At 36.4% G+C, this 22,729-nt stretch overlaps 1 protein-coding gene, 2 non-coding genes and 1 pseudogene across 8 annotated transcripts; 1 reads left to right on the forward strand and 3 right to left on the reverse strand.

Moving 5' to 3' along the window:
- Positions 1-221: 221 nt before the first annotated feature.
- On the reverse strand, positions 222-6,026 carry LOC142618974 (pentatricopeptide repeat-containing protein At1g06143). Of its 6 annotated transcripts, none has more exons than XM_075792043.1 (5): positions 5,711-6,026; positions 2,543-4,533; positions 1,546-1,851; positions 1,052-1,251; positions 222-917 (listed from the first exon to the last, which is right to left on the reverse strand). In XM_075792043.1, exons 2-5 carry the CDS (start codon positions 4,212-4,214, stop codon positions 831-833), a joined length of 2,265 nt encoding a protein of 754 aa, XP_075648158.1. In that variant the 5' UTR covers positions 4,215-4,533; positions 5,711-6,026; the 3' UTR covers positions 222-830. The 6 variants fall into 6 exon arrangements, 4 of the variants coding, with proteins under 4 accessions (XP_075648158.1, XP_075648159.1, XP_075648160.1 ...); XM_075792044.1 differs by lacking the exon at positions 222-917 and adding an exon at positions 940-957; XR_012841406.1 differs by lacking the exon at positions 222-917 and having other exon boundaries at positions 988-1,251; positions 1,563-1,851; positions 2,488-4,533.
- A 9,402-nt stretch (positions 6,027-15,428) lies between these two features.
- Positions 15,429-17,359, forward strand: LOC142621028 (pentatricopeptide repeat-containing protein At1g06143-like; annotated as a pseudogene).
- LOC142621410 (small nucleolar RNA Z102/R77) lies at positions 16,784-16,874 on the reverse strand. The gene has a single exon (XR_012841789.1). It is a non-coding gene; the product is annotated as a small nucleolar RNA Z102/R77 (small nucleolar RNA).
- LOC142621413 (small nucleolar RNA Z102/R77) lies at positions 16,979-17,068 on the reverse strand. The gene has a single exon (XR_012841792.1). It is a non-coding gene; the product is annotated as a small nucleolar RNA Z102/R77 (small nucleolar RNA).
- Positions 17,360-22,729: the final 5,370 nt, after the last annotated feature.

A 22,729-nucleotide genomic window follows, 5' to 3' on the forward strand; every position in this document is an offset into this window, starting at 1 on the left:
GCAGGTTAGGCAAAAACCTGACCCACCTAACCCATGGACAGCCTTAGTGAGGGGGCAACTAGGATTGGTTGAATGAAATGAGAGAATATTAGGGTTTATAAGTTTATAAAATCCAACATTGGATTAAATGGACTTACTGAATCAGGATCCATCTTAACATTTAAAGCACAAGTAACTGATGAAAGAACCATAAAGATAAAACACCTGTTAATTATGAATAATCACTATGTCATCATATGGCAATCCTAAGGGGTAGTACAAACAAACCATGCTTCATAAAATGGAGGTCACAAGTTTAAATCTTCCCTTTCCCTTCCCCTTCCCCTTGGGGCCAAAACTCATTAAAAAAAAAATTCAGATGGCTAAAATCCAAAGCTAGAGTTGTCAGAGGTTTAACACAATAACATCTGCAACACATTTAGGGCAGCGCAGGTAGAGCTTACCAGAGGAAGTGTCATTGTTCCTGAATTTGGCATAATCAGCAAGAGGGGGGGGGGGAGGGGGGGGAATGTGGGGAGGATTGAAAGAAAACAACATCTGTAAAAAGATCAAAGTTAAATTTTCAACACCTCATATTTCTCCAAGCAGTTCCTAATGGTTCCCATCTCATGAAAGAGAAACCAACGAGCTTCAGCAGTGCCAAAGTGAGTGGAGTAACCTTGAAATGTCACTTCTCCATCACCTAAAGAAACTATATCAGTGATAAGGTCATAGACAGTCTGAGTTCCACGAATTCCAAGAATCACTAGTTTCCTACGATCATCAATCCCAATATAATATCCAGGCCTCATCACACTGGAATTTTTTACAAACTTCAAAACATTGCTTTCTCAAAGCATGCTGTTCCTTGCAAGCATTGCAGGACTATCCTTATAAGAACCTTTTGCTAACTCCAGGTGGTAGATGAGATCATGCACCTAAATTATGAAATCATTACCTAATAAGAACATTGGATTACTGAAACAAAAAAACATAAACAGAAGGTAAGAAAAATAATATTTGTTGAGTGTGCATATCATATATTTCATCAATAACAAGGACACTGAATTACTATTGAATCTGATGATATCTGAACACCCTTAACATCTTCAAATGGTTTTATAGCTACTTGACGGAGATAAATAAGATACAAGCCAATGGTAAGGTCACGCAAGCTCCAATCCTTGATCCCAATCTTACTCCGTTGAATGCTTGCAATGATTTCTGAAACAGATCGACTACTGGGTAAGGATTTGTTTCCGATTCCGTCTCCTGCAAATTTTGAATTTTATATCAGCCAACATGATGACATGGATATTGAAAAGTTACCACTCAGCCTCTGTTTCTTTGGAAGACCAAAAACAAATATTAAAGATAATGTGGTTCAGTTTTAAGAATGTTTTAAGTCAATTGAGTCATCAGTTCTTAGATGCTTGTTCCAAAGTTCCAATGTCAGACAAATTGACACAGGCAAAAAGACTCCATCATAGTGCCATGATTGATTCATACAGTAAGCCAAGTGTAGCACCTTCCCCATTAGATGAACACGAACTAGAATAAACAGACCTGTTGGCAGAGCCCACCTACACAATTGCAGAGCTGGTTCAAGGGCTTTTGTGAACCAAGCAAGCTCAAACTTCCACTTTCCATCAGTGAAATCTTCCTCATCAGAACTGTATTTGCTTAGCGTAGAATCATCTTCCATCTTCTCAACTTTAGACCTCAAAGAAACTTGAGATGCATCCGTAGCTTCTTTTAGTAAATCTGCTTCTGCTTTATCCACTTTCGACCGTTGCCACCAAAATCGATTAAGAATACCATACACATAACTCTGACAAGTTCCCTGTCCCTTCAGGAATTTTTTGGTATAATCTGTCAAAAGAACCAACCACACAATATTGATAAACAAAAATTTCTCATTCAGACAAACAAGAAAAAATCTAAAATTCAAGAAAATGTTTTCCCAATTTAGAATTCCACATGACTATTGAGTAGAAAACAAAATGACTTTGCATTTCTGGTAACATTTTATGTTTTTCCAAATTTAGAGTTCCACTTTAAAACATGACTAATGAGCGGGGAATAAAATTACTTTGCATTTCTGTTAGCATTATCACCCCGTATTGTTTTCCAATACCTCACTTGTTACAAAGTAGCCTTGGTCGCCTACAATTAACATTTTAATAGGAAGCACGGACACTTTATTTAGGGTGTCGTACCAGTGTCATATTCCTGTGTCCTATCTGCCGTGTCATGCTGTGAATTTTCAAAATTTTCTCATGTTGCAATATCGCACCCATACCAGCATTCTAGAAAATTTCCAGGTTAATAATTTAATCTTTTTCTCTTCACTTTTATTTATGTGTTGGCAAAGAAACCCTTCAGCTTCTTTTTATATTTTCCAATGATTATGGTCAACGCTTACCAACAAATTGAGCGGGGATGACCATGTAAAAAACCCCAAAGAATAATATGTTACATATGCCCCAAAAGGTGTAGGCAGCTCACGCTAAATCCCTCCAAATTAGTTCAGGTACATAGCCAGCTAGCTTCAGTTGCCCACCTAATTCAGCCAGCAATAGGTAAATTTCACTAGAAGCTGGGTGAGATTTATCCGATGCTGCAAACTGATGAATCTTCCTTTCCATTTCAATCCAACTGGATCCAGGACATTTCTTTTCCACTCCTATATTCTTCATGGTTGCCCGGATTTTTCCAACCTCACCCCATCTATTCACTTCAGCATACATGTTAACCAGAAGATTGTAATGGCCACTGTTGTTTGGCTCCAAAGCCATCAGTTCCTTAACAGCAACTTGAGCAATCTCCAAGTTTCTGTGGAGCTTGCACCCACCTAACAAGGCCCCCCATATAATGTGGTTTGGTTCAACTTTCATGCTTCTTATCAACTCTAGTGCATCTTTAAGCAAGCCTGCTTTGCTCAATAGATCAACCATACATCCATAGTGTCCAACTTCAGGAAGAATTGAGTAATCATCTGTCATGCTCAAAAACATCCGTCGGCCTTCTTCAACAAGTCCTGCATGAGTGCAGGCACTTAGAACACTAATAAAAGTAATTCCATTAGGTTTGATCTTCTCCCTCTCCATTCCCCTAAACATATTTAGCGCTTCATCTGCATACCCATGAACTGCAAGCCCGTCTATAACTGAATTCCAACAAAACAAGTTTTTCTCCCGCAACTTGAAGAACACTGAAAGTGACCTATCTAAGCTCCCACACTTGGCATACATATCAATAAGCGCAGACCCAATATAAACATCAACATCAAATCCATTCTGCAATATATAAAGATGAATTTCCTTTCCTAAATCAAGAGCTCCAAGATGGGCACAAGCTGATATAACAGTTGCCATGGTCACTTCATCAGGATGGATCCCATTAATCGTCATTTCATTAAATATTGCTAATGCTTCTCTAAATTTCTGGTGCTGAGAATAGCAAGTGATCATGGTTGTCCATGAGATTATATCCCTTACAGACATCTGATTGAATAACAACTCCGCAGAATTGAAATTCCCCATTCTTGCATATCCATCAATCATAGTGTTCCATGTAGCAGTATTCCTCTCCGGCATCTCCTCAAACAATTCCCTTGCAGAACTCAAATCCCCAGTACGGACATAAGCAGAAACAATCGTAGTCCATGCATAAACATCTCTGTCAGGCATTTCATCAAACACCCTTCTTGACCTACCAATTTTGCCAAAATTCGAATAGAAATCAATCAAAGCAGTCTGAACAAACACATGTGAATCAAACCCATTTCTCCAAATGTGACAATGTACAGCTTCACCAAAACCCAAAGCTGAAAGCGAAGCACAAGCCTTAATCAACGATGAAAATGTATAACTTGTTGGTGTAACTTCAGCTCTCAACATATGTATGTAACATTCCAAAGCTTGAGCTGGGTGAAAACAATGAACAAAGCCCCTTATCATTGCATTGTAGACAAAAACATTGGGACTTTCCACGTGGGTAAAGGCTAAAGTTGCGTAATCTATCTGCAAAAAGTTGGAGCAGGCGCTAATAAATTGGTTCACTAAAAAACAATCTTGGTTTGCATTGGTTTTGATCATAGAGGCAAACACAGATCCCAGGTTCTTTAGGTTGGAACATTTCTTTAACTGATCAAGTATAGATTGTTTCCGAGTGAGTATGTGTTGGAGTGGTTTTGGAACTGAAAAGTGGTTAAAGTTAGTAATGGATTTCATGTACTTCGCAGACACACTGCTCTAGTTAAGTTTTTTTTTGGTTGAAAAGTGGTTCAAGGGCTTTTGTGAGCCAAGCAAGCTCTAACTTCCACTTTCCATCAGTGAAATCTTCCTCATCATAACTGTATTTGCTGAGCGTAGAATATCTTCCATCTTCTCAACTTTAGACCTCAAAGAAACTTAAGATGCATCCATACCTTCTTTTAGTAAATCTGCTTCTGCTTTATCCACTTTTGACCGTTGCCACTGAAATCGATTAAGAATACCAAACACATAACTCTGACAAGTTCCCTGTCCCTTCAGGAATTTTTGGTATAATCTGTCAAAAGAACCAACCACGCAATATTGATAAACAAAAATTTCTCATTCAGACAAGCAAGAAAAAATCTAAAATTCAAGAAATTTTTTTCCCAATTTAGAATTCCACCCTAAAACATGACTATTGAGTAGAAAACAAAATGACTTTGCATTTCTGGTAACATTTTATGTTTCCCCAAATTTAGAGTTCCACTGTAAAACATGACTAATGAGCGGGGAATAAAATTACTTTGCATTTCTGTTAGCATTATCACCCTGTATTGTTTTCCAATACCTCACTTGTTACAAAGTAGCCTTGGTCGCCTACAATTAACATTCTAATAGGAAGCACGGACACTTTATTTGGGGTGTCATACCAGTGTCGTAACAGTGTCCTATCTGCTGTGTCATGCTATGAATTTTCAAAATTTTCTCATGTTGCAATATCGCACCCATACCCGTGCATTCTAGATTCTATCTGATAGGAAAAAGCATCTCCAAGTGCACCCTTTACATTGTAAGAGTGTTCTAGAGTGATTAACAGAGATATTAGTTAAGCCTTCAGCCTTCTTAAATCCTCAACTCTCCCTAGGCTCAAAAAGTTATCCCATTGCCTATTATATCTTCTTCTTTATTTATTTATTTTTTTCTCATTATCTAAACAGATTTCCAAGGATCCTCCAGAGATCAAACTGGACTCAATTCGCACCCAAAAAAAAAAAAAAAAACATCATGTACTCCTTATTTTCTTAACAATCAATGGAAAAAAAAAAAAAAATAGTTAACCAGTTCATAACATATACAGCATAGCTAGCACCGACTATACCATGAACCATTGTTTATGTACTACTAGTTCTCAATCACCACACAGCACCACATTGAACATGATTAATTATACATACAAATATATATATCTCGAACAAGTAAAAATTATTAATTACCTATGACTGAATTCAGCTATGGTATAATTTTTTTTCTGAGATAAAATTATTATTAATTAGCAGAACAAAAAATAAAATCAAAAGCAGAACAAACAACCATAGCGAGAAATCATGAAACATCATATAGAAAGAAACATGGAAATTTAGTTATCACAAATAAATATATACTTAATTAATTGAAACAAAAATTTTACACCGATACAAAAAGAAATTGAAGAGTATTTGAATTTTTATGAACTATAGGATATTAGGACTTACGATTGTTATGGAAGATATGCTTCAAGTATTGGTTTGCCATTTTTAGAGAGAGAGAGAGAGAGAGAGATAGTTTGTGAGTGTCTGGGGGGGTTATATGTATAAAATGGGGCTGGGATATATGGCGGTGTTTGTTGTTAATGTGAGAGAGAGAATCGATGACGTGGAGTGAAGGGTGGCACGTTGTGTTTGGCTAGTCATCCGTACAGAGTAGAGGACCGCGGACCGCCTTCGCTTGGCGGCGGAATGAAGAAAGGTGTCGTAGAGTCTAAAGAAGAGAGCGATAGCACAAGCAGATAGATTGATTGGGGGAATGTGTAGACCAGCGGTGTGAGTGGCATTTATGAAGTAAGTTAGGCACGGTTCGAAAGAATAAAGGAAACTAATATTTCAAGTTTTTGAAACTCGAGATCCACGTTAAAACTCGAGTTTCAAAGACTCGTTTTGTGCTTGCTTAAATGGACAAAAATGCCACATAGATTCGAGTCTTAAAGACTCATTTTGCGCAAAATAAAAATCGAGTTTTTAAGACTCGATTTTCTTAGGCAAAAAGTTCTTATCAACGCATAGAACTTGAGTCTATAAGACTTGAGTTCCACTGGACAAAATAATAAAATCTCGCATAACAACACTCAGCCTGTATTATAACACACGCATAACACAGCCTTCTCACCCAAAAACAGAGCATCCTCATTAAGTCTCTCAGCCTCACTAACTCTCACCCTTACTAACTCTCACTCACCCATAACTCTTACACCACATTGCCTCTCACTCTCACAAAACCACATTGTCCACTCTCACTGCTCTTCCCTCTCAGCAAATTCATATCTCAAGTAAGGGTTTGCATAATTTGATTGTCATTGTAGTTCGGTATGTTGTCTATGGGTGTGGGTTAAAGAGTTTAACTATTTATTTTGTAGATAGTTAACATAACTTAGTTAATTTACCAATATTGTGAATTATAGAACTTTGTTTTGTTAGTGTTAATTTTTTGAGTATTTATTTGCATAGTTTTTGTTATCAAAATTTTATTCATCATTTCTAGGCTTTTATTTTTATCATGATCTTACAAGTTTTTTTGACTTTATTTATCATTCTTTTGGGTATGAAATGGGTAGTGAATGAATGTAATGAATGGGTATGTAATCATGCTCCTCTACCTACCTAGTTCTTTCAGAACCCTTTTAGGCATTATAGGTCACCACATAATGGAGTAATAGATAATTCCGTCTCTCTATCCACTAGGATTAGAAGGTTTACATCTTGGCCTTTAGATATTAATGGGCAATGGGGCATTCTATAATCTGGCTTGAATATGTTCAGCCTTAAGATCACATTACTTTTTTTCCCCACTTTACGACTATGTGATTTAACTAACATAGTACTTGACTTGAACAGGTTCACAATGCCTGAAATTGATATAATCCTATACCACGGTGGTCCGCTTAAGAATGCCAATGCGAATAAGGGATTACCATTTGAGGGGCCGGGTATAAAGACCTATTATACCCAAATTGATCGTAGGTTGAAGACCCTTGACGAATTGAAGATGTTTGTCATGGAAGGGTTGTGTGAGAATCCTGCTGTGCACAACATACAAATTACTTAGCGTATGCCAAATGAAATCCTGAAGCACCGGATTGATTACAAGTATATGGCGATAGAAACAGACAAACATGTAAAGATTATGTTTGACAAGTTGGAGAGAATAGCTGAAGTAACTAACATTGAGTTGTACATACAGTTGGAGTTGTATGCAGTATGGCAAGAGGATATCCAACAAACAACCACAAGCTTACAGGTTACGATTCCGGATGCTCAATATGAGTATTCTACACATGTAGAGGATGATGATGTTCATGCCGATGGTGATGATGATGATGATGATGATGATGATGATGATGATGATGACTATGACTATGTTAATGAGACTACTGTCGTTAACAATGATGATGACGATGATGATGACGACTATGTTGATGAGAATCTTGCCATTAACGGTGAAGATTTTGCCAATAAAGATGAGTATGAAGACAAGATTGATAGAGGGGACTTTTGGGACTTTGAGGACTTTGAGAGGGACATTGATGACGATGAGACATTGGACGGTAGTGAACCTGATGCAGACAATGTTATTAGTGTCCAAAACATTACGAACACAATCCCTGCCCAATACTAGACCAAGGTGCACGCCCCACCAATCTGCGATGCCCCTTTCTCGCTTACCCGACACAACTCTCTGTACAACCAGGCCAGGCAACCACTACCCCAACTATATTGTGGCGGATCACGAAGGTTCCGCGGGAACGCCAAGAATATCAGATGCACCTTATCTCCCGACTTGTCCATGAAAAGCTTATCCCCTAGCAGCGCTAAAATATAGCACCAGGCATACTGGTGTATCTGCATCTCCGTTACGTCATGAGGCAGTGGCGCTGCAATGGCATTAACAAGGCGGCTGATGAGAATTCTTTGCCTCACCAAAGTTTTGTTGTCATTCGCCGGAGTAAAACCAATCAACTCCATGCACAGATCTCTCCAATCTCCATCCACCACAGCAGTCGGCCTAACCAAGACCTCACCGTTTATAGGAAGTCCGAAAATGACCTCCACATCTTGTAGGATGATTGACATCTCACCATGTGGAAGATGGAACGTATGAGTCTCCGGCCGCCATCGCTCAACTAGGGCCGATATTAGGCAATGATTTATCTCTCTGGAAGGGGCCTTAAACAATGCTTCCAGCCTTAGCAACTTGATAATGTCAATCACCCGATTATCTTCCATCTAAATGTTTGCCATCTCCTTAGTGCGACCACGACACGTAAGTGGGTCCGGGTCCTGCAAAATCGATAAAAATTATAGTGGTTGTTAGAACTAGATATTTTACCTCGCCATTCCAAATGTCCTCTGATAAATGATATTGTTGTCGCGTCAACAATGACTCATCAAGCGGACCAGGGTGTAAGATCTGTGGCTCGTCATCGATCCGAGGCTCCATACTGCAAAGAGTGCTACTGTGAGATCATTAATAGTGTGAGGGCAAATGAATGCTATTCTACATGCAAAGAAAATCTGTACTAAAGAGCAGCTTATTGGCATTATTTAAAAAAGATGCTAAAATAGTGGAAAGCAAGAAGAAGTACATCTATAACTCAGGATTAAATAGAGTACTTTGCTGTAATTGAGGATTCAATCTAGCCTTGATCTTTGCTGTTCCTATGTAATTGACAAGTTATTTTTAAAAATAATACCTCAATACAAGTGGAATCCTTTATTTCTCTAGCCTTTTCTGACACACACATACACATGTAATATGCTTTAATGGATTTGACTAGGAGTCTTTATATATCTCTCACACACACACTTTCTAAGCAACCAAACAGGCCACAAGAACAGGTACATTTGTTTCTTCATTTTACATTTTATTTTTTGCCCCTATTTTAGTCAAAGTACTCTAAGTTTTCCTGCACTATTCCATGGCTAAATATTTGCTAAGATTATGCTTGCAAGGTATATGGATAGTGTTCCACTGATCATTCCACTTCTAGAAAAGGAGTACAACAGCACAACAAGAAAGCTGAATAAAATTAATCGGGAACTCAGGCCTCAAGTTTAACTCATAAAACATTTTTTTTAGGGTAATTTCAGTAACTTACCCTGAGCTTTGGGCTAATGCCAATCAAGTCAAAGACATTTCAAAATTGACCAACTTGGTTCTTAAACCCAATTTGGTCTTTAAACACTGTTAGTGCCGTTAATTATTCTAATCCCTCTATTCTCTCTTTCCTCTCTCTTGTCTCTCATCCCTCTCTCTTCTCTCTCTGTGTATGCCAAACCCAACCATAGAACATCAAGCTAAGTAGCTAGAAACTTCACTATCCCTACACCTTTCTTTTGCACCAACAACAGGTTTTTGTAGTCACCCACATATTCCAATATTTATTAATATAACCCATCAAAAAGTTGTTGATTTCTTCAATATAACTATGTGGGTCTCTGCAAAACCTTCAATTGCTAACATGGATTCACTTTCATTTTGCTAAAAACCTTCCAACAACAGGTTTTGCAGTGACCCAAAGTGACACCCATAAAATCAAATCTTTATTAATATAACCCACAAAAACTAGTATTGATCAGAATATTGCAGTGACATCTTTTTCAAAAGGGAGTAATAAGATTCTTCTCTAACTGCCATAATTCACCAACAAAAAAAAAACACAAAAAAAAAACCCAAAAAGATCCAAAAAACCCTAGGTCACATCATGAAATTCAAGAATCTAAAATTGGAGAAAGAGAGAGAGAGAGACAGAGGAATCTAAGAAACAAAAATGACAAAGTATTGAGAAGAAAGAGAGAGTACCTTCGACACGGTGGGCTACGAACGGCGTTGACAATGAGCTACGATTGCTTCAGAGACTACCTTCGTGACAGTAGGCTATGAATTTGCTTCAGCATTGGGCTACGAATTTGCTTTATGAATGAGTGAGTGAGTGAGTGAGTGAGTGAATGAGTTTGAGAGTGAGTTTGAGAGGGCGGAGCGAAAGGGTGTTCGAGTAAGTGAGTGTTTGAACTTTGAGGATTTTGTAATGAGCCGTTTGAAAGTGTGGATTTGTTCTTATTCTGCAGATTTTAAGTCTTATAAACTCGATTTCTAAGTGACTCCACGTGGGAATTTTGTCCAGGTAAGGTACATAAAAACTTTGAACTCGAGCTTCAGAAACTCGAGTTCTACGTGGCAATTTAGATTTCGAGTCTTATAAACTCGATTTCTACGTGGCTCCACGTGGCAATTTTGTCCAGGTAAGGCAGGACCAAAACATTGAACTCGAGTTTTAATTAAATCTCGAGTTTTAGAAACTCGAGATGCTAGTTTCACACATACTTTCCAAACTGGGCAACTAATGAAATTGTTAAAATATTATTGTTATTTGGAAAGGGTGTTCTAGATTGATTGGATTCAACTCTCTTTTTTATGAGGGTATTCATGTCATTTTACAGGGGAGGGCATTCTTTTTTCTTTTTTTTTGGGTGAAGAAAGTGGGGGTATTATCCATTAATCAAACATAAATAAAGCTTAGTTGTCAACATGAAAAATATCCCAGAAGAAACTACAAATAGCCTTTCTAACTTATGCTCCATTTATTTCGAAGGAAAATATTTTCAAGAAAACATATTCACATTTTATAGTGTTTGTTTTGTAATAAAATATTTGATCAAAAGTAAAATATTTTCAATCAACTAAAACCTTTGTGTAAAATATTTTACACTCGATATTTTGGTAAAACATTTTACATTTTGTGCATTCTCTTAGTCCTGAAACTTTGCCTCTACACATACTCTACCCTCTCTATCACTCTCACGCTCTATCAATATTCTCTCCAAAACTTAGGCCACCATGGTCCTTCTCTCCCACCCATCACCAACTCCACTTTAGGCACCACCCTCACCGACTCATCCCTTCACCAGCACCACCCATCACTGGCTCCACTATCACCAGTTCCACTTGAGTTTTTTATTTTTATTTTTTGTTTTTGTCCATTGTCGTCATTAGCTTTATCATTTCTTAGCCACCTCAGCTATCATCGACTCATCCATAAGTTCTTAGTTATGACTTTTTTCCTTTGTTGTCAGGTGGGTTTACCGATCCATGGGGTTTGGATGGTTTATGGGTCAAGGGTGGCTACTTTTGTGCGTTGCGAAGGATGGTTGGGATGGACAGTGGGTCGTGATGGCTGGTTTGTGGTTGCAGTGGGTAACTGAAATGGTTTGTGGGTTGTTGTTGTAGTGGTTGTGTTGTGGTTGCGGTGGGTAGCCGAAATGGTTTGTGGATTGTTGTGGTAGTGATTGTATTGTGGTGGTGGTTGTGCCGTGGGTAAAGGTTTAAAATGAGTTCTAGGCAATGTCCTCTAGCAGTTTTGATAATTGTCCTTTAGCATACATCTATCATGACGTCTAATCCAAGGCAACATGTAGAAACACAAACATAGCAAAATCCAAATAAACAAGTGATTGCATCAAGAACAAATCATCCAAGCAAACATGTTCATACTCATCATCAAACATATACCCAATGCATGTTCATATGAATACATAACTTACCTCCCTTACCTTACTCCATTTCAGCACCTGTGCATCATGAATGGACATATGAATGCATATTCATGGCATCAAAGTAAGAAAAGAAAAGAAAACCCTAATCTAGCATGTCAAAGGAAAACAAACAATTCAAACAGAGGAATAGAGACTTAAAAAGTATCAAAAGGAACCAAATAGAGGCATATGATGTAAAAGAAACAAAGAAATAGAAGCTAAAAACCTAAATTAGGGTTTCTAGGCACGAGAATGCGTGCGCATACATAGGGCTGCGTATGCAAGCCATTTGTATGCGTACGCATACTTCAAGCCTACTTGCACATGTAGAAAGCATGTGTACGCACACTTGCTCAATAACCCTAATCCAGAACAAAAAACAGAAAAATAGATCATAAACTTAAAATGAAGAAATTAACAACCTAACATGCTTCAAAATATAAAAGATTAACTAAAACTAAGCAAAACACAAACAAAGCAAGAGAACAAGATTAAAGCAAAAATGAAAGAAAAGAGTTTAGAGCTCAATACCTCAAACAAGAAGCTTTTCAAGCTTGATTTTGACCATTCCCCTCAATCAATCTATTTACAATGAAACAAAAATGATTAATAAACTTCAAAACTCGAGAATCAAGACCTTAGAATGTCCCAATAAAAAAAATATTTTGACTTGAGGATGTTTTGTGAAAAACTCCCTCTTTGATTCACTAATTCTAATGAATCTTAAATTTTCCCTTAAGATTTTATGTGTGTTTTTGAAATATACCGTATAAGGCTTTATATAGTTGAAAAATAGGGGTTTAGAACGGCTCCCAGACAATGTAAGATTTTAATTCCAAATCTCAGTCTTTAATGCAGAAAACTTGTCTTTCATAGGTTTTTGAAACTCTAGCCGTGTGCACAGGTTCGTGCCTGCGTACGCATGCATCAAACTTGCGTATGTAGGTCCTTGCCTGCATACGCAGGCCGAGGGTTTCCTTGACCTTTTATTTTCCAAAATAGATTTATTTACTCATAAAAAGTTATATTTTCCATTTTAACACATCTCAATTCAATTTGTAATTTTATTGGGCTTTAAACCAACATTGGGCCTTAGAATTTCAGTATCATTAAGGAACGGGGGCTCAAGTCATAAGGGGTATAAAATGTGGTGTTTATAGTTGACACAATTTACTCCATTTAATCTAGTGAATTTTCCTCCTCTCAACTCTTTGGCCTCACTAATTTAGGTATCATAATCTCTAGTTCATGGCAAAGTGTTTGGGGTTACTTGAAACAGCTCATCGAATAAGTCAGAATAGCTTGCACTACCACTTTTAGAAGCACCTCCCTACTGGCTTGAGAAAGAAGCTTCTCTTTCCCTCCCCAGAGTTTTGATCAAGCTCTTTCCTTTATGTACATAAACCTGGCTTTTTTCTTGCTACCTATAAAAGAAGGAAGACTCAAATATTTTTCATTCTTTGATCTCCGACACTCCCAATATTTGAATAATATCTTCTTGAACCTTTGCAGAAGTAGCTTTGTTGAAAAAAAAAAAATTGTTTTGTCTCTATTTAGTTGTTGCTTCGAAGCTTCCTTATAGGTTTTAAGTAAACCCTAAATGTAATAACACTCTTGGACTGAAGCTCTGCAAAACAATAAGCTATCATCTACAAAAAATAAATGGGTTAGTTTAGGACCACTTTTGCAAATGGAGATGCCTCTAAAATGGCCCGAAGTAGAAGCTTGGTTATTCAAACTATGAAGTCCCCTAGTACAAATGAGAAAAAGATAAGGGAAAAGTCACCCTGTCTAATACCTCGACTAGAACGAATAACATCAGAAGGTTCACCATTTATAAGAATAGAGTAAGAGACAGTAGTCATATACTTCATCGTCAATGCTACCCATTTGGCATGAAATCCCATTTTTTTCAACAAAATCTCCATAAAAAAATCATTTCATACTATTATATGCCTTATTCATATCACGTTTATGGGTCATAAAACCTGATTTCCCATATTGTTGGTGCTTCATATAATCTAGAATTTTGTAGAGCATCAAAATATTATTTGTGATAACCCCTCTTGCTTGGAAAGCACTTTTAGTTTCAAAAACAACAAAAGCCAACACATTTTTCAGCTTATTAGCTAACACTTTAGAGATAAATTTATACACCACATTGTAGAGACTGATAGGCTTGAATTCAAAATTTTTGGAGAAATTACATTTTACCATCCTAAATTATATACTAGATTGTACTTTACACCATAAATTATTCAAATGCATGCTTTACACCCTAAACTATGACCCCTATTACACTTTGCACCCCAACCTTATTAGTTTTTGTTTAACTTTGCAATTAAACTAAGGTTGTGGTGCAAAGTGTAATAAGGGTCATAGTTTAAGGCGCAAATCGTGTATTCAAATAGTTTATGGTGCAAAGTGTAATCTAATATATAGTTTAGGGTGAGAAAATGTAATTTTCCCAGAATTTTTTCTAGGCTTTTAACTTTAGGAATAAGAGTCACATAAGTATGATTAAGCTTACTAGGAATATGACAATTATTTAGGCAATCTAAGACAGCAATGAGACATCATCACCCACCAAGGACCAAAAAGATTGGAAAAAGATAGGAGGCATACCATCCGGCCTAGGAGCTTTAAGTGGCTCCATATGTTTTAGTGCGAATTCCACCTTGGCTCTAGTAAAAAACTTTTATTAAATCTGCATTCTTCCCATCCGTGACTGAGGGGTTGATGGTATTTAGAACAATCTGTGAAGCTAGAAATGGTGTAGAAGTAAACAAGTTCTTATAAAAACTAATCACAATCTCAAAAATCTGCTCATTAGAAGTACACCAAACATCATTATTGTTCTTCAAACCAACAATACGATTTCTCCTGTACCTATGAGATGCTCTGCTATGAAAGTAGCGAGTGTTGCTATCTCCATCCTTAAAAATAAAGCCTGAGAACGTTGCTGCCACATGATATTTTCTTTATCCATTAATTCATCTATTTCCATTTGAAGGGTTTTTATAGAGGTTCAATCTGCCCCTAAGGCTATTGCTAGTTCGGCCTTTACCAAAAGCTTGGTTTTTCCCTCCAACTGTATTCGAATGCTCCCAAAGGATAATCGAATCCACTCAAACAATTTTTCTCCACATTGCCTAATTTTTTTAGAAACTATAGGCACATAAATCACTTGTGAAGAACTTCCCCATGCTGCCATAACAGTTTCTCCACAACCTTGGTCTTTCATCCACATTTGTTCGAATCATTTCTACAAGCTATAGTACCTTTGGGCTTGACGATGGTTAGCTTGTGATCCAAGGAGTTTGTGTGAAAGTGTTGCACTTGAGTTGCTGGATTGAGAGAAATTCAAGAGTTGGTTGCTAAGGCTCGGTAAAGGCTTTCCAATACCATTCCCCCACCTCGCTTTCCTCTCCAAGTAAATTTATGGCCTGCGTATCCCAATTAATTTCACAATGGCACTTGATTGTTGATTTCTGCATTCCTCCTTAGAGTTTCCTGTAGAGAAGTTATTTTAAACGAAAAGATCAGGTAATGTATGCGAAATCTGAATAGTATATTAGTATTACTTTTCAACCAAAAAAAAAAATCAACTAGAGCAGTGTCTGTGAAGTACATGAAATCCATAACTAGCTTTAACCACTTTTCAGTTCCAACACCACTCCAACACATACTTACTCGAAAACAATCTATACTTGATCAGCTAACGACATGTTCCAACCTAAAGAACCTGGGATCTGTGTTTGCCTCTATAACCAAAACCAATGCAAACCAAGATTGTTTTTTAGTGAACCAATTTTTTAGCGCCTGCTCCAACTTTTTGCGAATAGATTACACAATTTTAGCATTTACCCACATGGGAAGTCCCAATGTTTTTGTCTACAATGCAATGATAAGGGGCTTTGTTCATTGTTTTCACCCAACTCAAGCTTTGGAATATTACATACATATGTTGAGAGCTGAAGTTATGCCAACAAGTTATACATTTGCATCGTTGATTAAGGCTTGTGCTTCGCTTTCAGCTTTGGGTTTTGGTGAAGCTGTACATTGTCACATTTGGAGAAATGGGTTTGATTCACATGTGTTTGTTCAGACTGCTTTGATTGATTTCTATTCGAATTTTGGCAAAATTGGTAAATCAAGAAGGGTGTTTGATGAAATGCCTGACAGAGATGTTTATGCATGGACTACGATGGTTTTTGCTTATGTCCGTACTGGGGATTTGAGTTCTGCAAGGGGATTGTTTGAGGAGATGCCTAGGAGGAATGTTGCTACATGGAACACTATGATTGATGGATATGCAAGAATGGGGAATTTCGATTCTGCGGAGTTGTTATTCAATCAGATGTCTATAAGGGATATAATCTCATGGACAACCATGATCACTTGCTATTCTCAGCACCAGAAATTTAGAGAAGCATTAGCAATATTTAACAAAATGACGAGTAATGAGATCCATCCTGATGAAGTGACCATGGCAACTGTTATATCAGCTTGTAGGCTCTTGATTTAGGAAAGGAAATTCATCTTTATATATTGCAGAATGGATTTGATATGGTTGTTTATATTGGGTCTGCGCTTATTGATATATATGCCAAGTGTGGGAGCTTAGATAGGTCACTTTCAGTGTTCTTCAAGTTGCAGGAAAAAAACTTGTTTTGTTGGAATTCAGTTATAGACGGGCTTGCATTTCATGGGTATGCAGACAAAGTGCTAAAGATGTTTAGGGGAATGGAGAGGGAGAAGATCAAACCTAATGGAATTACTTTTATCAGTGTTCAAACTTCAAAGTGCCTGCACTCATGCAGGACTTGTTGAAGAAGGCCGAAGGATGTTTTTGAGCATGACAAACGATTACTCAATTCTTCCTGCCCTATGCAATTTAAAGAATTAAGTTCTCATTGCTACATATAAAAGCTAGGACAATGTTCTGAAGATAAAGAAAACGAGAAGATTGTACCATGAAGAGAATGATCAGATAGAGCTAATACAAATTGTGCCATCATTACGGCAATCAAACCAATAGGGAAACAAATATGTCTCAGTCATCATTTCATTCTCCCAACTCCTAAAATCATAAAAGCAACCAAACCCACATATTATTTATTAATAAAAATACAGAAAACAAAATTAAATTGTATATAATATTTGTGTGGAGAAGGAGAACGATCAGCTAGAGCTAATACATGATTGATACCATCATATCGGCAATCAAACCAATAGGTAAACATTATATTCCTCATCATCTCGTTCTCCATTCACCACCTCATATTTCTAACATGAAAATTCAAAAACAAAAACCCAGCTCGTAAAATTGATATGGATTTTGACAAGCATAAAGAAGCAGTGTTGTTAAGCAAAGTGAAATCCCAATGGGATTTCCAAGTGATAAGAGAAATGGGGATGTGTGTAACTGGGTAACAGAACGACGGCGTACTCGATAGGCAGCGAACGATTGCCTGTGACTGTGAGAGTGATACCCTAAACAAAAGAGAGAGTTGTATTATAGGTACAAGAGTGTGGTCAAATATCATAAACGCCCTTAACTTCAGCTCTGGTTAGCCCTCTGTGAGACTTTGAGCCGAGGCCATATTGAATGGGTCCATCATTCAAGCCTTCTTCCCTTGTTTTACGAATATATGGGCCAGCAACAACTACAAACCCAATTTCGAACCTAAAATATTTTAAAGCCCATATAGTATTCAATAAATTACACAAATATCATTTTTTTTAAAATATTTTGATATTTGATAATTCAATAGTTTTTTTTTTAGAGATTTTTAACCTATGTCATCCGCTCCAAATGATAGCTCTTTATCATCAAACCAAGACTCCAATAATTTTTTAGTGTAAGCAGGGATTAAACTCAAAATCTCTTATTCAACCATCAGAGACTTTATCAATTGAGCTAACTAGAACCCACTTGATAATTCGATAGTTACAATAATAGAAAATGAGAAAATTGAACTTTGGATGTTTCCATTGAAAATATCATGAGGTCTAGTTGAATTACAAAACTCATAACTATACCAATATCATTATAATTTAAGAAAATAGTATCTGTGGGGAGTAAAAGGACCCAAGTGGGCATATGGGTCTTTGGACTGTAGCGAGGAGGGCCGACCTGCTCTTGAGCTAAGAATTTGTTAGTACTGTGAATTGGCCCACGCGCCGAGAATTCGAGGACACGTCCGAGGGTAAGTTTCTCCTCAAATAGACCCAGGAGAACTCGGAGCTTCACTATGAAGGTCAAGGCAATATTCCGGAAAGACTGTTGGTTAAAAGGGGGAAACCCTGAACTTTCGAGGTACACCGGTGTTAGAAAAATACCAAAAGCAAAGGTTGCCACCTCCACATTAAAGACTCTGCACCTACCTCCCTGGCCGCATTAATGGGAAAGTGATTCTTGAACAGTAGAACTGAAACTTCTGGTCACTATTCAAAGGCACTAAGAAAAGAAATATCTAGGAGGGAGGGGGTTGGAGCAACACGTGGATAAAGCATCAGGGAAAGAAGTATTTAAGGGGGATGAACGCCAAAGAAAAGAGGGCAGTCTGTAACTCAGAAAGAAATGAAGAATTGTAACTTTTAAGAAAGAAAGAGAAATAATACAGAAGTAGTCTTCGGCTTATGTCCGAGGAGGCCTATTTGCAATTATCATTTGTTATTTACAAGGGTTTGTAACTCTTAGCCTGTTATCAAGTTCTCAGTACCTCTAACCTAGATTTCGAACCCACACTCTACAAATTTCATTGTTTAAGGCTCATTGGGCCTGAGCCCGTAGTTGTCTTAGGGTCCAGGTGCAATTGTGCACTTACAATATCCATTTAAACTGTTCCACATATAATAGTCCTTCCTTGAGTTTATTATAAGAACTTGTTAGTAACTGAGTTACTCAAATAAAAATTAAAGGTTACACAAATATCTTGACATAAAGACCTTTTTTTTTTTTGGTTGAGAAACTAGACTTCCAAGAGCCTGGACATTTATTCAATAAAAAGACTATTCAACGAACATCAAAGCAAATTAAAGGGGCAATGTCATCAGGAAGAACTTCCGGCCAAACCTGAAGCCCTATACAACTCTTTACTTTTTTTGGTAATGCATCAGCGACAATATTATAGGTACGAGATACATGACAAAAATCTAAGAACTATAATGCAGCAGCTTGAGAATGAATGTCCTCAATAATATGTCCATATGCAGAAAAGTCAAGACCTCTTTGGAAATTTCCTGGATCACCACGACAGAATCTCCCTCAAAAATCACCTCTATTAGTCCTATCTCTAAGGAAAATTGCATAGCCCAACGACAAGCTAAAGCCTTAAGCTCCACCACAAACTGAGCCATAGGGACTGTCATGGTTCACGCTCCAATAGCCTCCCCACGCCAGTCCCAGATAATAACTGCTAACTTGCCAAATTGCAAGACTTAATCACAATAGCATCAAAATCAGCTTTAAAAATCTGGGCTTTAGGTGGGCACCATCGTTGGTTCAATGATGACTCTAGGACTATTGGTACTGGCTCTGGGGCAACAAGGAAATCTTGTAAATAGCTTCCTACCAACGAGCAGCAATTTTGGTGGATCGATGAAGCTTTTCATGTTAAGGTTAGCGTATTGAGTTGATTAGAGGCATTGATTTGATCTAAAATTTAGGGCTGTGATTCTGAAATTTGGGTTTGAATTGGATTGGATGAGATTTTGGAGCTCCGTTAAAATTTGTGATTTTGGTTCTCTGATTTGGGTTGTGAGTCACAGTGGCAGGTGGATGTGGCTGGTGGGGGCAGTGGTGGTTTTGTTGTTGTTGTTGTTTTTTTTTTTTTTTTTTTTTTCCTGTTTGTGGTTGCGAGTGAATGTGGCTAGTGGGTGGATGTGGCTGGTGGAGGCGATGATGGGTTTTTGTTGGTTGTGGTATGGGTGGTAAGTTTGAGATGGTTGTGGTATGGGTGGTGGCTGGCAATGCTTAGGACTGTTGGCTTGAGAAAGAGAGAAAGACAGAGGGAGAGTGAGGAAGAATAATAATAAAGAAAAAAAAGATTTAAATGAAGTGATAAAAGAAATAGAAGTTTTGATGTTGGGTGTATTGTACAATCATGTGTTAAGATACCACACAAACTGCAGAGATATCCTATTAGAATTGTAGACACTTCGATTTTGCACTCATGATTTAATCAAGGAAGATGAATGAAATGACCATCCATGTACCCCAAAAATCATGATTGCATTACATGCATCAATTTGTTCTTGCATTACATGCATTAATTTATTCATTTCATATCATAAAAATGATATTGAGATTCTAACGGTCGCAACGGTATATCTAGTTTCCAAATTGAACCATCGAATCGAAAGATATCGCATGATCAAGTTTGCACAGTTTGCATGCATTGTATAGGGTGAAGCCGATCACGTGTGATTAATTGAAATTAATTTTGATTGGTTAATGATTAAAATTAATTAAATGAATTTATGTGATTGGTGGAATATTTTTCTTAAAGTGAGATTTGTTAAATGGGATTAAAACAAACTAGTCGCTAACCCGTGCGATGCACAGGATAATTAAATAAAATTGAGTTAAAATGAAGGAAAATAAATAATTTAGTTCAAAATAAAGGTTCAACTAAAAAATTGGTAAAAAATACAATTAGTTTTTACTTTCTTTGAAATTGAACCTAAAAATAGAACTGTACATATGTGAGGACAACGAAATATGATATAAAATATTATCATGATGAGTTTACCAAAAAAAATATTATCATGATGAATGAATTGAAAATTCACAACTACATTAAATTTAAAGAACAAAGTCATTTGTTTCACAACATTATATTAAATGATTAAAGCCCTTAAAATAAGTGAGGAATACACAAACTTTTGTAGACCAAGAATTGAGAGTAATTTGGTAGAATTGTAAAGTAACGCTTTCTTTCATATGCCAAAATATCATCCAAAGTATAAAGTGTCTAATGGAACCATAAAACATGAAAATATATGCTCACTAAGATACAAATAACTTAATTAAATTTATGACTAATCAACAGCATGGTGTGGAAATTGTTTATATAAAAAAAAGGGAGTATCTAATGATCAAACATATGTATCTAACAATTTTAACCATAAAGCAATTACAACATGACAATTTGGTTCAAAGTATTAAAACAATAATATAGAAAAAGTAAAATAACCACAATTTTCATCGATCAAATATTGTCAAAAGCATAAATGGATAAAAAACCAAATCTAGGTCTACCACTTCACAAAATGGGAGCTAATACACACTAGTTTTTCCAACTTTATATATATAACAATTAGAGTTAAGTTGCACAATTGCTGTTTTTTTTTTTTTTTTTTTTGTTTTGTTTTGTTTTTTGTTTTTGTTTTTGAGGGAGAACAATTGCTGAACTTATGCTTCAGATATTACTCACACTTCATATATTAAGATTTGAGAGACTTCCGACAATACCCAAAATAATAATAATAATAATAATAATAATAGTTCTTCATATATTAATTAACCCTTGCACTATTATAGCTCTTCATAATGATGAGCCTTCAAAAAAATAAAGAGAAAAAGAAAGCTTACCTTGAAGAACACTACCAAAATCATTACATTGGAAAGCAAAGGTCGGCAACGGTGGCAACTACGTCCAGTTAGGGTTTCTTGGTCGTTGAGATAGAGACTGGACCTTGGAGTAGAGAAAATCACGCATTGAAAACCAAAGATTTATACATGTGGGTATTCAAGGTTTTGATTTTTTTTTTTGAGAATCAAGACCGTGATATTATTGAATCAAAACTTTGACACAGATTACAAAAAGAGATATGTCCTCAAGATTAATACCATTGCATCTAACATTGGAAAAAGAGATAAATTAATATCTTTAATTTACTTCTACTGTAGAGTCTTTAATCACATGAACACAACCCGCAAGGCAGCAACCTTCAGAGTTAAGGAAATTGATAACAATTACAGAATCTCTTTCAACTTTAGTCACATTGATGTCAATCTTCAGAGCAAAGAGAATGACTCCCATCAGGGTTTTGAGTTTAGGGTTATAAAACAGAATCGGGGGTTTCACCGTTTTAGTATGGATTATTTTTGTTATTTAAATAAAACTTTAAATAATGCTGGTGTGTAAAATTCGGATTATTTTTGTTATTTAAATAAAACATGTGTAAAATTGTGGAGCTTAGCAAAAAAATCGGAGGTACATATCACATCTAATAGAGCTTTACTTAAACTAAACTATTGTAACACTTGATAAGATAATTATAATAAAAAAATCTAAAATAAAAAGAAAAAGAAAATAGTGGTGACGTGGAAAATTGTGGAAGCTCCAAAGGCTTCGGTTATATATATAAGCTGATAATATTTAAAGACTGGATAATTAGGCTTTTGAGATAATTATATTTAAAATAATTATTTTAAAAGTCATAATTATCACTTTGGAGTGAGGTTTATCACGAAAATAACTCTGAAATTCGTCCAAATACTGTCTTAGAGTTGGAAAACACTTCAAAAACGTGCTAATCAAGTCATAGATTTCAGATTCACGTTCTGAGGCACTTTTGGTATAGTAGAACTCAAAATTAGGAATTGGCTATTTCTGGAAAAGTTGTAGAGAATCGAATTTTCCTTCTGCTAGCAAAATTTCAGCTTAATCCAAAGTTTTAGTAACGAGATATGATCAAAATACGAAACTAGTTCTGATTTGAAAAATCAGCTTACTCTTATCCAAATCTTTTTTTTTTTTAGGATTTTCCCCATACGTTTTTTGCTTATTTTTTTCCGCATTCCAACTTCTATAAATAGAGGAGGCATCTTATTATTTAGCACACTTTTCACCCTCTAGAGAGAAACACCTTTTTGTTACGCTCTTAGAGGCATACATTTTAGGCTCTCAAATCACC

This window comes from Castanea sativa, chromosome 12 (genome assembly GCF_040712315.1).
Source record: "Castanea sativa cultivar Marrone di Chiusa Pesio chromosome 12, ASM4071231v1".
Classification (NCBI taxonomy): Eukaryota; Viridiplantae; Streptophyta; class Magnoliopsida; order Fagales; family Fagaceae; genus Castanea; species Castanea sativa.

Bases quoted from the DNA above. Each gene is read 5' to 3' on its own strand.
- LOC142618974 (XM_075792043.1), bottom strand. From the start codon at position 4,214: ATGAAATCCATTACTAACTTTAACCACTTTTCAGTTCCAAAACCACTC. The intron at 1,852-2,542 runs GTGGGCAACTGA...TTCTTTTGACAG, and splicing joins CCTATTGCTGGCTGAATTAG to ATTATACCAAAAAATTCCTG. The intron at 1,252-1,545 runs GTCTGTTTATTC...CAAAATTTGCAG, and splicing joins TAGGTGGGCTCTGCCAACAG to GAGACGGAATCGGAAACAAA.